At 41.2% G+C, this 13,185-nt stretch overlaps 1 protein-coding gene across 6 annotated transcripts in view; it reads right to left on the bottom strand.

Annotated features, from left to right (window-relative positions):
• Positions 1-13,185, bottom strand: part of TENM1 (teneurin transmembrane protein 1) — a 535,869-nt gene that overhangs the window by 101,214 nt on the left and 421,470 nt on the right. For 4 of the 6 annotated variants that reach the window (XM_040628223.1, XM_040628229.1, XM_040628232.1 and 1 more), the window contains one exon: positions 6,280-6,529. In XM_040628223.1, the coding sequence (XP_040484157.1) occupies positions 6,280-6,529 (250 nt within the window). Of the gene's footprint in view, positions 1-3,472; positions 3,479-6,279; positions 6,530-13,185 lie in introns of all 6 variants that reach the window. The other 2 variants (XM_040628235.1, XM_040628247.1) reach the window with 1 other exon arrangement.

Below are 13,185 nucleotides of genomic sequence, written 5' to 3'. Positions count from 1 at the left end.
TGAAAATGACGGAATTTATTTCCAGTGTGTGACCTTGTTCTGTCTCAGAATTACTTTTAGTTAAGGATTTAGGATTGAGCCACCACCAAAGTCAGTTCGCTGTCTAGCTAGCAGCTAACTACCTGCTGAGGTGCCAGTGTGAGCTTTTCACAAGTGCCTGGGCCCATCAGTAGGCACTGCCACCTGGCAACCGATGGACTTGAAGCTTGCCACAAGTTAGGAGGAGAAAGGAGTGGAATTGCAAATCTTTTTCGAGCAAGAAATGCTCCCCATGGTAGGGTCTTTAAGTCAATCTTGGATTTTCTCAGGATCAAGATGATTAGAAGGGCCATCTATTCTTTTTTAATTAAAAAAAAAATTATTGAGATATAATTCACATACCATAAAATTCACCCTTCCAAAAAGTTCAATTCAGCAGTTTCTAGTACACTCAGAGAGTTGTGCCACCATCGTCATCATCCAATTCCAGAACATTTTCATCATCTCAGGAAGAAAGCCCATACCCCTTAGCAATCAGTCCCTATTCCCAACCTGCCCCATGCCCAGGCAGTGATGAATCTGCTTTCTGTCTCTACGGATTTGCCTATTCTGGGTGGTTCGTATAAACAGACTCATAGAATATGTGCCCTTTTGTATCTGGCTTCTTTCACTTAGCATCGTATTCAACCCATTCCTTTTATACTTTCGTGAGGTGGGGGATGGAGAAAGAGAGAATATGCCCACTGTGGAGTTGCTGCCTGGTGACATGGCACTGGGAGATTGCCTGACCTGCTCTTTGGTGGCCGTAGCACTTTACTCGTTTCACATGCTATTCTCAGCTTCTTTCCTTACGCTTAGCCAGAAATATTTAATGTCCCAAAGCAGTCTTCCCTCCCTACTCATCTTTCCGTGGTATTCTTCCTTGGAAGACTGAGTTCCCACTCCTGCCATTCGCTGACTTCTTAGAGCTTCCAACCCCAGCAACCTTCACCTAAGACTCTCCTCCCTCATGCTCTGGCTCTGTCCCTTGCCCTTCTCACTTCTTACCTGTCTTGTGTTTTAGGGCCCTGCTTTCAGCTGGCACTTCCTCGGAAACCAATCCGACAAATGAATCCATGCCCAAGGACTAATGATGATTTTAGCTTGACGGGTCATTCTAACAGAGGTTCCTGTGTTGGGGACTCTTAGAGATGCAATGTCTCAACTCAAAGGAACAGATTTCTTAGAGTGGCACTTGGGCACTGTGGAAGGCCAGTGGAGATGTTTCTGGGTCAGGGGGAGGGAGCCGGTGAGTGCTGCCACTAATGCGTGAGCTCCCCCTGGTGAGGTCACCACCTAGTTCATCTACATGGAGCGTTCCTCTATCTGTTGTTCCTGTGCTGCTCACAAAAGGATGGTTCTTGGTCATTTCTCAGATATCTTCAGAGCTCTCCAAGTCCAGGTTCCATTTGTTCCATCAGCAGAGCGCTCTACAAGTGCCACTGCCCTTCCTCATGCTAACTGCCCCTAAGTGGGTGCTATTTCAGCTCTACTCGATCCCTAGTCAGTGACAAGAGTCAAGTCCTGAGAACGATGGAGGAAATATTAACCAGTCACTGTAAAAGAAACAGTAGAATCTCAAGAGAAATTTTTATGTCATATTGACATTTGTCGAGTCCAAACTACTCAAGGTACCAAGAAGCATTTGCCAGGCTCTGATTTTTCATCTTTCTTTCATTTTAAGGGAAGGATAATATAAATATCTGGAGAATATCAGCAACTTGAACAATAACAGCACGAGGTTTTTTTTATAAAGAATAAATCATTTCCATTCATGCTTAATGGGTTTTCTAATAGACTCGTGAAACTAGAAGATGAGAGGGAAGCAAGGGGGCTGTTCATATTTGAATACTTGCAAAGCACTTGATATGGTGCCTCCTATTTTTACTTATATAATTATCCCTGTTAGTTTCAGAAAACTGAACCATGGCCCTGAGGTCATAATCCAAGGAAAAAGAAATGAAGTCATGATTGATGAGAAATAGTTGAAGGACTTGGGGATGTTTAGACTGAAGAACAGGAAGCTTAGGAAGCTATGACGTCTGTCTTTACACACGTGGAAATGTGTCAGATACAAGAGAGAAGTGGCTGCCATGCTGCTGCAGATGCTAACATTTGCCGCTACTGAACGGATGTTTTACGAAGGTAGATTTCAGTTCAGTTCAGTGTAAGGAAGGATTTTCTAAAAGAGCGCTCCAAAGATGCAATGGGCTGTCTAGAGGGGCATTTAAGTTGCCTGTTAACGGAAAGGGATCAAACAAAGTAGATGTGATCAAACGTCAGGCATGTAGTGGGTGCCATGTTGCACTGATACCCATGGACTTGTCTAACACTAAGCCCACAAATCTGTGATGTCCCTTTTGTGTTACCAAAATATGTGTGTGTATGAAATTTTAACGTGAGAAGCAAATCCACAGGGATAACGAGACCTAAACTATCTCATGTAGAAATGAACGTATCTTTACAAAAATCTTCAGAGAATGTATTTTTGAGATTCCCTTAGGTTTAACTACTTATATAATGATCTCTTAATCTTCCCTTCTTTATCATCTTACCTTAACTTCCCACTGGAAGAAAGGACTAAGATGTATATATGTGGATGAAATCTGCAGTAAACAGACAAAAGGGTACTTTATACTTAAGTAACAAGAAATAATACTGTTGCTCTTGCCATATTGCTAATGAGAACGACAGAACTGACTTTTCCTTACCCTCCCCATTCAGCCAATGGGGGGCCAGCTAGAGGAAATAAATGATTGGCAAACAACGAAAATGGAATTATTTCTGAGGTCAGCTGAAAGAAATTCAATTAGGGACAGTTTGGATCAGCACAGCCGAGGAAGGAAAAATCTATGGTCTTCCAATCTTTGAAATGCCAAGGGGCACCTGGAATTTTTCAGTGTGGCTCACTATGAAACAAGAGAATGGAAGAGAAGGAAATCTAGAAGGGCATCCACTAGGAGCAAGCTTTATGTCAGAGCAAACAAAATGTCATCAAACTTTGGGTTGAGAACTACACATCTGTGAAACTTAAAAGAAGTTAAACCATAAAAGACATGTAAGAAGATGCTCAAATATTAACTTGAAGTCAATTTTATAGAGAGGTAGAGAACAGAGTGGTTAAGTTACATGATGAATAACCTTGACAAAGGGTCATGATATGGAATGTTTTCTGTCCCTTTCTGTAATAACCTATTGACAACATTGCCCTTCCATTCACAGCTTTAAATGCAACCAATAACATAAAGACTATATTAGTCTGTGTTTCCAAGGAAACGGATGACTCAACCAAGTAAAATGACTAATACGCACTGGGGGGGAGGTGGCGGCAGCAATTAAATCAACTGATTTTAACAAAAAAAAAAACCTGGTACAAAACAAAGTTTCTATCTATATGCAATAGAATCCATTGAACATTATGCTTCTTAAGATAGCAAAGGCTTATTATATCAACTTATTTCTCCCCAGGAAGTTTAAACCTGGAAGTCATAAAGCAAATATATAAATTCACCAATTACATGCCAAAGATGCAATGTACACAGTATAGGCTACTGAGCAAGCCAGACACTGTTCTTAAAAAAGGTGAATCTAATAAGAACTATTACTAGTGTCTGAGTAAACATGACAGATAATGTTTGCTGACACAAACTGGTTTGATGGTTTTGACTATAGGAAAATAGGGAGTTACCTATCAATTAGGTCAAAATGATCCTGTAAATTCAATCAGTTTATTTCTCTAATGGACAAGCACAGGAGTGTTAGAGTAGAGAAGAGAAAACTATTTTTTTCTTCCCTGAACCTAATGCAAAAGAGAACTACTTTTTTTTCTGCTTGAGCCTAATCCAGGGAATCATAACCATGAATCTACGAAAGGGGTAGGTTGCTGGCAGGCAGGGACATGCAGGAGAGAGGGGAAATATGGGACCCCTGAAAACACATGCACAATTTTGTGTGAACATGTTATTTTTTCTCCCCTGGGGAGAGGGCCCACAGCCCTCCTTAGATTCTGAAAGGGGCCTGAGAGGATGTAAGCTCAGAAGAGCTAGCTAGAGAGAGTCAGGCTAAGTGAGAGAGCCTGGGTGTGTGAGCTCATGGCAAGCGTGTGCTTGCCTATGTGTTTGAAGAGCTGTGACAATGTGAGAGAACAGTACTGTGGAGGAAGAATGAATAGAGGGATGGGACAATACTTCACACTGCCAGAAATGGATTTTTCTTTATATCGAGAAAATCACTTTGCAATTGGGGTCCAAGTTACGCTATTTTACTCTTTGAATGTCTTTGTGTTGAAGGTCATAAGGTACTTTGGACCAAAATGCAAATTTGTGAACTGTTAAGGGTCCCTGAGCAAAGGAGAACGTCATCAGTGAATGAAAATTGTCCCACCTTTGGTAAATTTGCATTTAAATCACAAAGGAAAGGACTAAACTTAGCTGGGTTTTCTTTTTAGTAAGATTATTAGTCTTAGTATTTGTTTTTCTCGCTAATCTTATGGTTTTTTCCTTTGAGGAGTTAGCTACACAGGGCTAGCTATACAGGCTTTACAGGGTTAGCGAGGTCTCTGTCTACCTGACAGCTAATATCTGCATGACTAGAAACATTCGGATGGTGAATGAATCGTTCAGCACTCCAACAATGTTTGGCATCATGTAGACGGAGCAGCCCTAGGATTTTGAAAACAATGTTGAATGTTGTAGAAATCATTTCTAAATCCGGGCATACAACCATCTTGGTCGTATCTTCCTCATTGACTTTCCTGTAAGTAGGTGCCCAAAGAGATATGCTGCTGGAAATGACAAGTCCCTATGAGGTGTGATATCCTAAGGTACGTGAACATTTGATTAGGGCAGGGTGCTATGACTTAGTACCTCTCTAGACTCTCTAGATGTGCTTTATCTTCATAAAATCTTAATGTTCCAGTCTATTTTTTTTATCAGTCAAGGAATTTAACAGCTTTCTTCTCTATGACAGTGTTTGCAATTATAATTAAGAAACATATTAAAATTGGAATAAATTAATGTGAAAAATAGATGGGGGCTTGGGACTGGAAGATGTCCCCAGCTAGGTGTGAAGGACTAACTCAGTCTGAGTAAAAGGATGTAGATTCCAAAGCAAGCCTGAGAATCTGGAAAATTTCAAGGAATGTCCTCATGAATTCAAATCTCCATGCTTGTGTGAACATAATGTTAAATGGAAATGACCCAAGACTTCTCATGTGTTTTGACTGGCCTTGCTATTGTTCCATCAATGTCTCTGTTCTCCCAGTCACTATTTTTGGTCACTATCTTTTAAGACAGTGAAGTGATGCCTGAGGCAACAATTGTTTTATGGACTAGTTTATAGGACGGCATCAAAATCTTCTGGAACAGAGAGAAACTTTCAGCCTAAAGTTCCCAAGGTATGTGTCAGGGATAAAGCTGCCATAACCAGTTGGAGGGAAGACTCTATCGATTTACCCAGGACAGAGGAAATAGGTCTGTCTACCTCACTGGAACGGGAGGGGATGCTTCCCTTTTCTAGGACTCCAGAAGGCATATATTTGTATCTTGTAGCCTCAGAAAAGGAGAAATAAAGCTGATCAAGCCATAGTCTATTTAGTTGTAATCTTTGTGTAACTTCAGAACATGGAATACCAGAAGGTATGAATTCCTTTCAAAAGGTGTCAAAATACTTTATACTCTTAAGAAAATTCCTAGAACAGAGTGAGAAAGTCTAACGATGAATGCTTTCATCTTTTTTTTCCCCCAATGGAACAGAGCTTTTAAGTGTAAAAAACGAGTTCTTCCTTCCTTATCAGGGCACACAAACACAGACTTCCATTTTCTTTTTTATGAAGTGACCACTTCAAAAGATTGAACCTGGAGAACCTAGAAAATGTAGGCTTTTGGATCTGGCATTACCTCTACCTGCTAGAATGAAATAGATATTTTTGATCAGTCTTCGTTGTGACCAGCAGAGGTTGAGTGACTTACCTGACCACCTGGAAGTACTGAGATCCATGTCAGTGATGGCAATGCCCACAGGGAAGGCCACACATACAGGGATGTCAACACTTCCTGGGTATCCAAAGGAGTGCTCAAAGTCCTTTAAGTAAGAGTGGCCATGTTGACCTATGTCCTTTGTCCCTATTCCTGCATCTCAGCTCAGGGCTACAATATGGGCAACTGCAATTTCTGCTCTTTCTGGCAATGTCTTTCTCTTCATGTTATTGCATTCTTGCCTTTTCCTCATCCACTAAGGAAACAGAGATTAGAGGAGACTTACCTTAATTCCAAAATACTAACGGAGTTTCCCGAGGGAAATATTCGTCTTACAAAATTAAAGTCGCCAACATACACACTACCATCAGGGCCAGAAGCTAAGGCAACAGGAGCAAAGAGTTTGTTGTTGTGAGCTGGGCCATTGCAGTTGGTACAGGCTACACTCCGCTGGTGTCCATTACCCATTATGGTTGATATGACTGGGGGCTGCTGGGAAATGAACATATTTTCTCCATTCCCTTTATGTATGATTCCTAGATTCAACAAAGAAAAAAAGAGAATAAAAAAAAAAAACCAATTACCACACAGTATTCTCGGCAACATTTTAATCTCTCTCTTATTATTCAAAGCAGTATCGAGATTTGGCCTGGCATAAAAGAACCTGAGAGTGAAGCACACTGCCTGTAGTTTTAACTGCACAGCCACAACGAACAGCAGCGTAACACTTGGCCTCAGTCTGTCTACCTGGGATATGGGTTAGCACATCCAGGCCCTTTAGTGCTGATTCTAAATGCCTCAATAAAGCATTTGATGACTAACTTCCAATGATCTCCTGTTCACTTTGGGCTCTGTGAATCATCTGGGGCTAATTTTTCATCTCTGGCTGACTTTCTCCTGATGCCCTGCACACACTTGTCTGACTTCAAATTACCCTCACTGTGCAACTGACTGGTTCCTGAAAAGGAAGTATCAGTCAATTTTAATATTAACCTTAGCAAAACACCATCAGGAAGGTAATCTACTTCTGTGAAAAGAAAAAAATCATACTGCTAGAAAGTACTTCAAAGATATAAGAAAGGAACTTGAATTTTCCACTCTTTTGGACCATATCTCACTATCATCAGTGCAGGAAATAGAGATACTGACTTATGAAAATGCTGGAAAATACTGTGCAGGCATCCTCTTTGGGCAATCTCATCCATTCTCAGAGTTTTCACTCGTATCGCTATATGCTGAAACCTTCTCCTGTCCAGAGTTGGCACCTGCCCTGCAATTTCCTGCTCCATCGCTCCACTCGGATGCCTAGCAGGCCCCTCAAACTCAACAGGTGTAAAAGGGAACTCTATTTTTCTGCGTCCCTACCAAACCCTGCTCTTCCTCCTGCGCTGCCTACTCATCGTAGGAGTGGTACTGCCACGCACGTGTTCACCCAAGTTGGAAATGTGGGCGTGACCGCGGCTCTTCTTTTCCTCATTCGCTACACCTAATTCATTATGAAACCCATTTTGAGTCTATCTCCTAAAACATGCTGAGCCAGTTTTGTCACCTCCATTCCTACCACTACTGCCTTGGTTCAGTGTTTCTTTACTTCTTGGTCTCCCGGTCTCCACGCATACCTATCTCCAAACCATCTCCCCCTCCGCCCCGCCCAACTCTTGCCATTGAGATTGTTTTAGTGTGTGGCTTAGAATTTTTCAAGAGCTCCATATCCTCTGTAGGATAAGGTGCACATTTCCTATTATTAAGGCATACAGAGTCCTTCATGACTTGAGCATTGCCTAGTCTCATCATCCTCTTATTTGTGTCTTGACCTCCTATGACAGTGAACCATTTACAATTACTTTTACATTCTTCCATTCCGTTCTGCTTTTGTATGTGCCCTTCCCTCTGTCTTGAAAGCCCTCCTCATCTTGTCTGCTTGGGGAACTCTTACCTATCCTTCAAAGCTCAGCTCAATTTTTCCCCAGTGCTCTGTCCAGGCAGAATGAGTTACTCCCTCTTCTTTGTGCCCACGGTTTGTTCTCCATAGCTCCGTTATAACACCAAGTATGTTGTATGGTACAGTTTTCACTGCTTCTCTATCTTTCCCACTAGAACATGGGCTGCATGAAGACAGACCTTCTGTCTTACTCTTTTCTGCATTTTAGTGCCAATCCCTGAGGCCAAGTCATTATAAGAGCTCAGTAAATGTTCAAAATAGGCTTTGAGTCTTGTAGTTTCCTTGTCCAAATCCCAGTGATTTTGCAAACCTGCTGAACCTGGGCAGAAAATCTAAGGAACAAGGACTGCTGTGCTCCAGTCTGCTCACAAGGGGCCTGGGCAGGTAAAACATCCATGTTGTGAGAAGACATGCCAACGTGTCGGACGGAAGTCACTGACGGCAAATGAATGAATACAGTAATCTTGTAGAGTCTTCTTTTTTTCTCCCATGATCCCTGCTATCTATCTCCTTGGATTGCCTGTTACCCTCCCTAAACATTTTCTGAAATGTCTTCCTCAGTTTTCTTTCAACTTTTGGTCCCACGGTCCTACAACAGACACCAGTGATCAATCTGAAACAGGAATGGTGCTGGCCAAAATAAATAAGAGGGTAAAACACGCACAAGACCATAACACCAAATATGTGCTTGGAAGGGCCTCCAGGCAACAAACCCCACATGTCATACAGCCTTCGCATTTCAAGTCTAGGTATTCCGACTCTCCCTCCCAAGGTGATTTCTGGCTATTTTTTCAACATACGATCTGCAGGGGCAGCTATGAGTTGATGCCCCAACAAATTGGTCTTTTATGGCAGAACTGTGAGATAGCTCGAGGATCACTACTTTCTTATTAATTTTATTAATAACTTTATTAGGCAGTAAAAAAATTTGTCAGATTTCGAACAGTTAATTAAGTAAGATCAATAGGACTGAACTTCATTTCCCAAAAAACACTTAATTGCAGTGCAATCAACACTATAGTTTAAATGAATTGGGAGGAAGTGAATGAGAACTGGGATGATGGTCATACAACGTCATCGAAAAGAAACCTCCTGATGATCACAAACTGAATATCCTACCAATGAGACTATGATATGTTTTCGAACAAATGAGGAAACCAACTGTTTAGCATGTCTGTATTTCAGCAATGCATTATAGGGTATATCATTCAAAAATATGTCCAATTATTGGCTTGGAAATACCAGATTTGCTATTAACATCTATTTTCACAGGTAGATCTCCATCTTTTTTATATCAGTATAACGGTATAGTTAACAATTACCTTCAAAATGACATGTTATTACCAGGCTCCTGGCAATTTAAAAACTAAAGATGGCTATACTAAACCATTCTTCTAAGCCTGCAATTCTAAAACTCCCCTTTTCTATTAGAAAGCCCAGCACTCCATCAAAGAAGAAGAATGATTAAAGGAAGTAAAACATAAGGCAATGTACTTTCTGATTACATCTCAACAATTGATGTCTTGCTTTCATGCAAGGTACTAAAGTGCCCGTGTACTGAAATTACCATTCCTGTTTAAAGCTGAAGCAATCAAAACAAAAATGGGCAAACCCCTTTTGTATTGCCCTGGAAAAATAGATAATTTTGAAGGGTGTTTTTGTTGTTTCAAGAATCTGTTTAACCTTCCATTACATAGAACCGGGGCATACCATCTAGCAACAATGATTTAACACCAATTCTTCTGCAAAAGGTTGTTTGGAAAATATTTTGTTTATGTTCCTGGAAATCTTGATCAATTACTGCTGCCTCCCTTCCAGTTTATTCTGCCACACATGCTCATTTTGAAAACAGGATCAAATGATCCTAGGACAACGCACATTATTTATATGAAGGCCAACTTCCTGCTACGGATTGGGTGTCTTGTTGACAGTCAACAAAGAAACCCTACGGAGTGGCGCCTACTGTGCATTTTCTCCCTTAAGTTTGCCTTTTCTCTGCCAAAAAGCCAGGTCTGTTGTATAAGTTAAGCATACTTTTAAACGCACTACTCATACCCTCCTGCTACCTTGCTCAGAACTTCTTTTGAAGCTTATAAATAAGTCTGAAATAAAAATTCCCCTCGGAAGCCAGTGGGTGGTGCTTTATGCTGATTTCAAAGAAGAAACCATTTTTCAGACTTATGAACAACGAGGGACACAATACATATTTCTCTTAGGACTTGACTGAGAGGATATAAACACAAACTGGGAGATATGCCAGTGTGATCCATGGGAATTTACTTCCCCTCCCAGTAAAGCCATTTGTCGACAAACTACTGGCCTATTTTGGAGGCTAAGTTAAAAGAAATTCTTTATCCATTTCAGTCAGATGACGATATCCAATTAGTACCCTGGATTGTTTTCTCTAATAATTTTTTAACACCCAACTGGGAGGACACACTAGGACATATGTTTGAGACAAAGATACACTATAACAAATAGCTTATCTCTGTAACAGATGATTCATGTACACATTTTTATTCCTCATAATTTTAAAGAACTGATTTCTCTTAAAAGATAAGGCTATGTACTCTCTGTAATCACTAAGAAGATGTATTTTGAAGGAATAATATTGAAAAACACAAGTTCCTGGTATTTTTTTTTAATCTCGGAAAGTAGAAACCATTTATATATATCAGGTATGATATTTGGAAACAATTCTCCGCAACCAATGGTTAATTGTCAGGTAAATACAATTGCTGCAACTAAAATGACAAATGGTCTGAAAACACTGCCTTCTAGAAACTACCCACTGCATAATGATTTTGGAACCAAAGAAAAACTGAAGAAGTGAATGGCAGCAGACATCCAATCTAATTACAGGTGTCTTTTTAACCAGTGAGAGGAAATTGGGGGAAGATAGATTCTTGTTTCTAATCTGCCATCTGTCTCAGATCAAAAAAGCAGGGTGCCTGAAGAGTTAGGCTTTTTCCAGAAAGAAGCGGAGTGGGGGAATTTGGAAAGACGGTCGCTCTTGCCTTAATCAGTCAGAAAAGACTGTCTGACCTGAGGGGGAAAGAGCATTGCTTTCTAAATTGGTCTTCTCAAAGCTGCTCCTTCACACTTATCATTCCTGCTTCTAAAACTGCCTTTGTGGGTGGGATTTAGACTTCGAAAACATCCCAAGAGAGGTGTTCGTGTCCAAGGTCAGGCTGAAAGGCAGTGGCAGAGCTGGCTTCAGATCTGTTGCCTGGCAAGTGTGACAAGTTCTTGGTTAGAAATACAACGTGCCTACAAATGAGAAGATACAATGAACAAATGTTCCTTTAAAAAAAAAACTATCTAAAATAAGGTTTCTTTCTCAGAATAAAATTCTCAGGAGACAGCAGATTTAGTGGGTCTGGGGTGAGCACAAGGGATCCTTTTGGGGTGACAACAATATTCTAAAACTGTTGTGCGCTGGATGCACAACTCTACAATTTACTAAAAATCATTGACGTGTACTTGTAAAGTGGGTGAGTTGTATGGTGTATAAATTATACTTCAAAAAAGGTGTTAAAAAGATTCTCAGGAAGAACTCAGTACCAATTGCCTAAAAACTGATTACTGGCGAAGTAGGGGTGGAGAGAACACATCTGTGGAAATCAGAGGGGGCCCCAAAGCCAACTTCCTCAATGGCTCCCCTCTGTTCTGAATTTCTAAGCCTGTGTGAAGCAAATGGTAAGAGGACACAGGGCTGGGAGCACACAGCTGGGGGCTGGTTCGATTGAGGTCATTTCCCACTTTGTGCTTAATGTCAATGACAGGCATTTGAAAGAGACAATCCATACAAGCCAATAAAAGTGAGGGGAAAAGAAACGGCTGCTTAAAATGTCAAACTCTTTCAAATCAAAACAAAAAACCTCATAATTTAATAAGTGGTATCTGCCCTTTCGTTTTTGTACTTTTAAAACTGTGATTCTCCTTTTGACAACAGAAAAAAGTTGACATTTTATATCTGTGCCTGAATCTTTGCTTTTTAAAAAAACAAACAATTTGAAATGGAATTTAAAATGTTCCTTGAAAGAGGGGAAGGAAGGATAATGAAGGCACATGGCAATGGACTCACTCATTTACCTTTGGGGTACCCCCCGGGACTATGGTAGGTGGTGTGCCGTGGTTGAAGCAAACCTGGTTAGCTTTGCCAATCAAAATTTCCTAGCCTGTGTGGCTGGTTGACTCAGGCTGACTCAACGATGGTGCAAACAAAGTAAGATCTAAGTGTGATTATAAAATGGATCTCTTAGCCTTGGTCAGTTCATGGCCTTACGAGATAACCTGACCTTAGCCAGCTGTTTCATAAAGGTCAGATGCAGACAAGGACGGCTGGATGGAAGAGTGTAACTGTCTTAAGACAGTCACATCCCCAGTCCTGGAGAAATAACCCAAAGTCCATGTTCTACTAAAGGGTGCTCAGAGTCTGCCTCTTTGGATGAAAAGAATACGATTTTGCGGGGCGCCTGGGTGGCTCAGTCATTAAGCGTCTGCCTTCGGCTCAGGGCGTGATCCCAGGGTCCTGGGATCGAGCCCCACATCAGGCTCCCTGCTGGGAGCCTGCTTCTTCCTCTCCCACTCCCCCTGCTTGTGTTCTCTCACTGGCTGTCTCTCTCTGTCAAATAAATAAATAAAATCTTAAAAAAAAAGAATGCAATTTTGCAATGAAAACTTCCCAGTAGATGTTCAGAAGAAAGCTGGATGGGAACACCAATGACCGACTCCCCAGTAGGACCCACGAGGTGGAGGAACTTGGATGAAGCATTTACAACCAGGGTAGTGAGATCAGTTTGTCTGAGAGACGCATGGGCTCAAGGGCCACCTGTGGTTCCGTCTCCTGGTTTAGTTAACATGTAAATTACAAACTAGGAGAAAGTGACAGGAGGAAGGGTGGTTTGAAGAAGGCAAAGATGGAAGATGACAGTCTCGGGTTCTCTGCCTTTTCCTCTTTTCCTAAGTCCAGGACTTAGGAAACTTAAAACTAAGTGAAGTCCAGGACTGCCCTCTTTCCTTAGATTCTTTCACTTCTCCTGTCTCCCTCCTACCTCTTCTTTTTCACCTATTACTGTTCCTTGATCCAGTTCCTAGCCTCTCACTGGATCTACTGACATTTATGTGGACAAACAACTGTGGCAGAGAGAAAAAGCACACGGCTCTAGCCACTTATGAACGGTGCAACATTGGGGAAATTCACGTGACCGTGTAAGCCTCCGATTCTTGGTCTTTTAAATGGGATTA

This window comes from Ursus maritimus, assembly GCF_017311325.1.
Source record: "Ursus maritimus isolate PB19 chromosome X unlocalized genomic scaffold, ASM1731132v1 scaffold_X1, whole genome shotgun sequence".
Lineage (NCBI taxonomy): Eukaryota > Metazoa > Chordata > Mammalia > Carnivora > Ursidae > Ursus > Ursus maritimus.
This window is presented reverse-complemented; position numbering and strand designations above follow the sequence as displayed.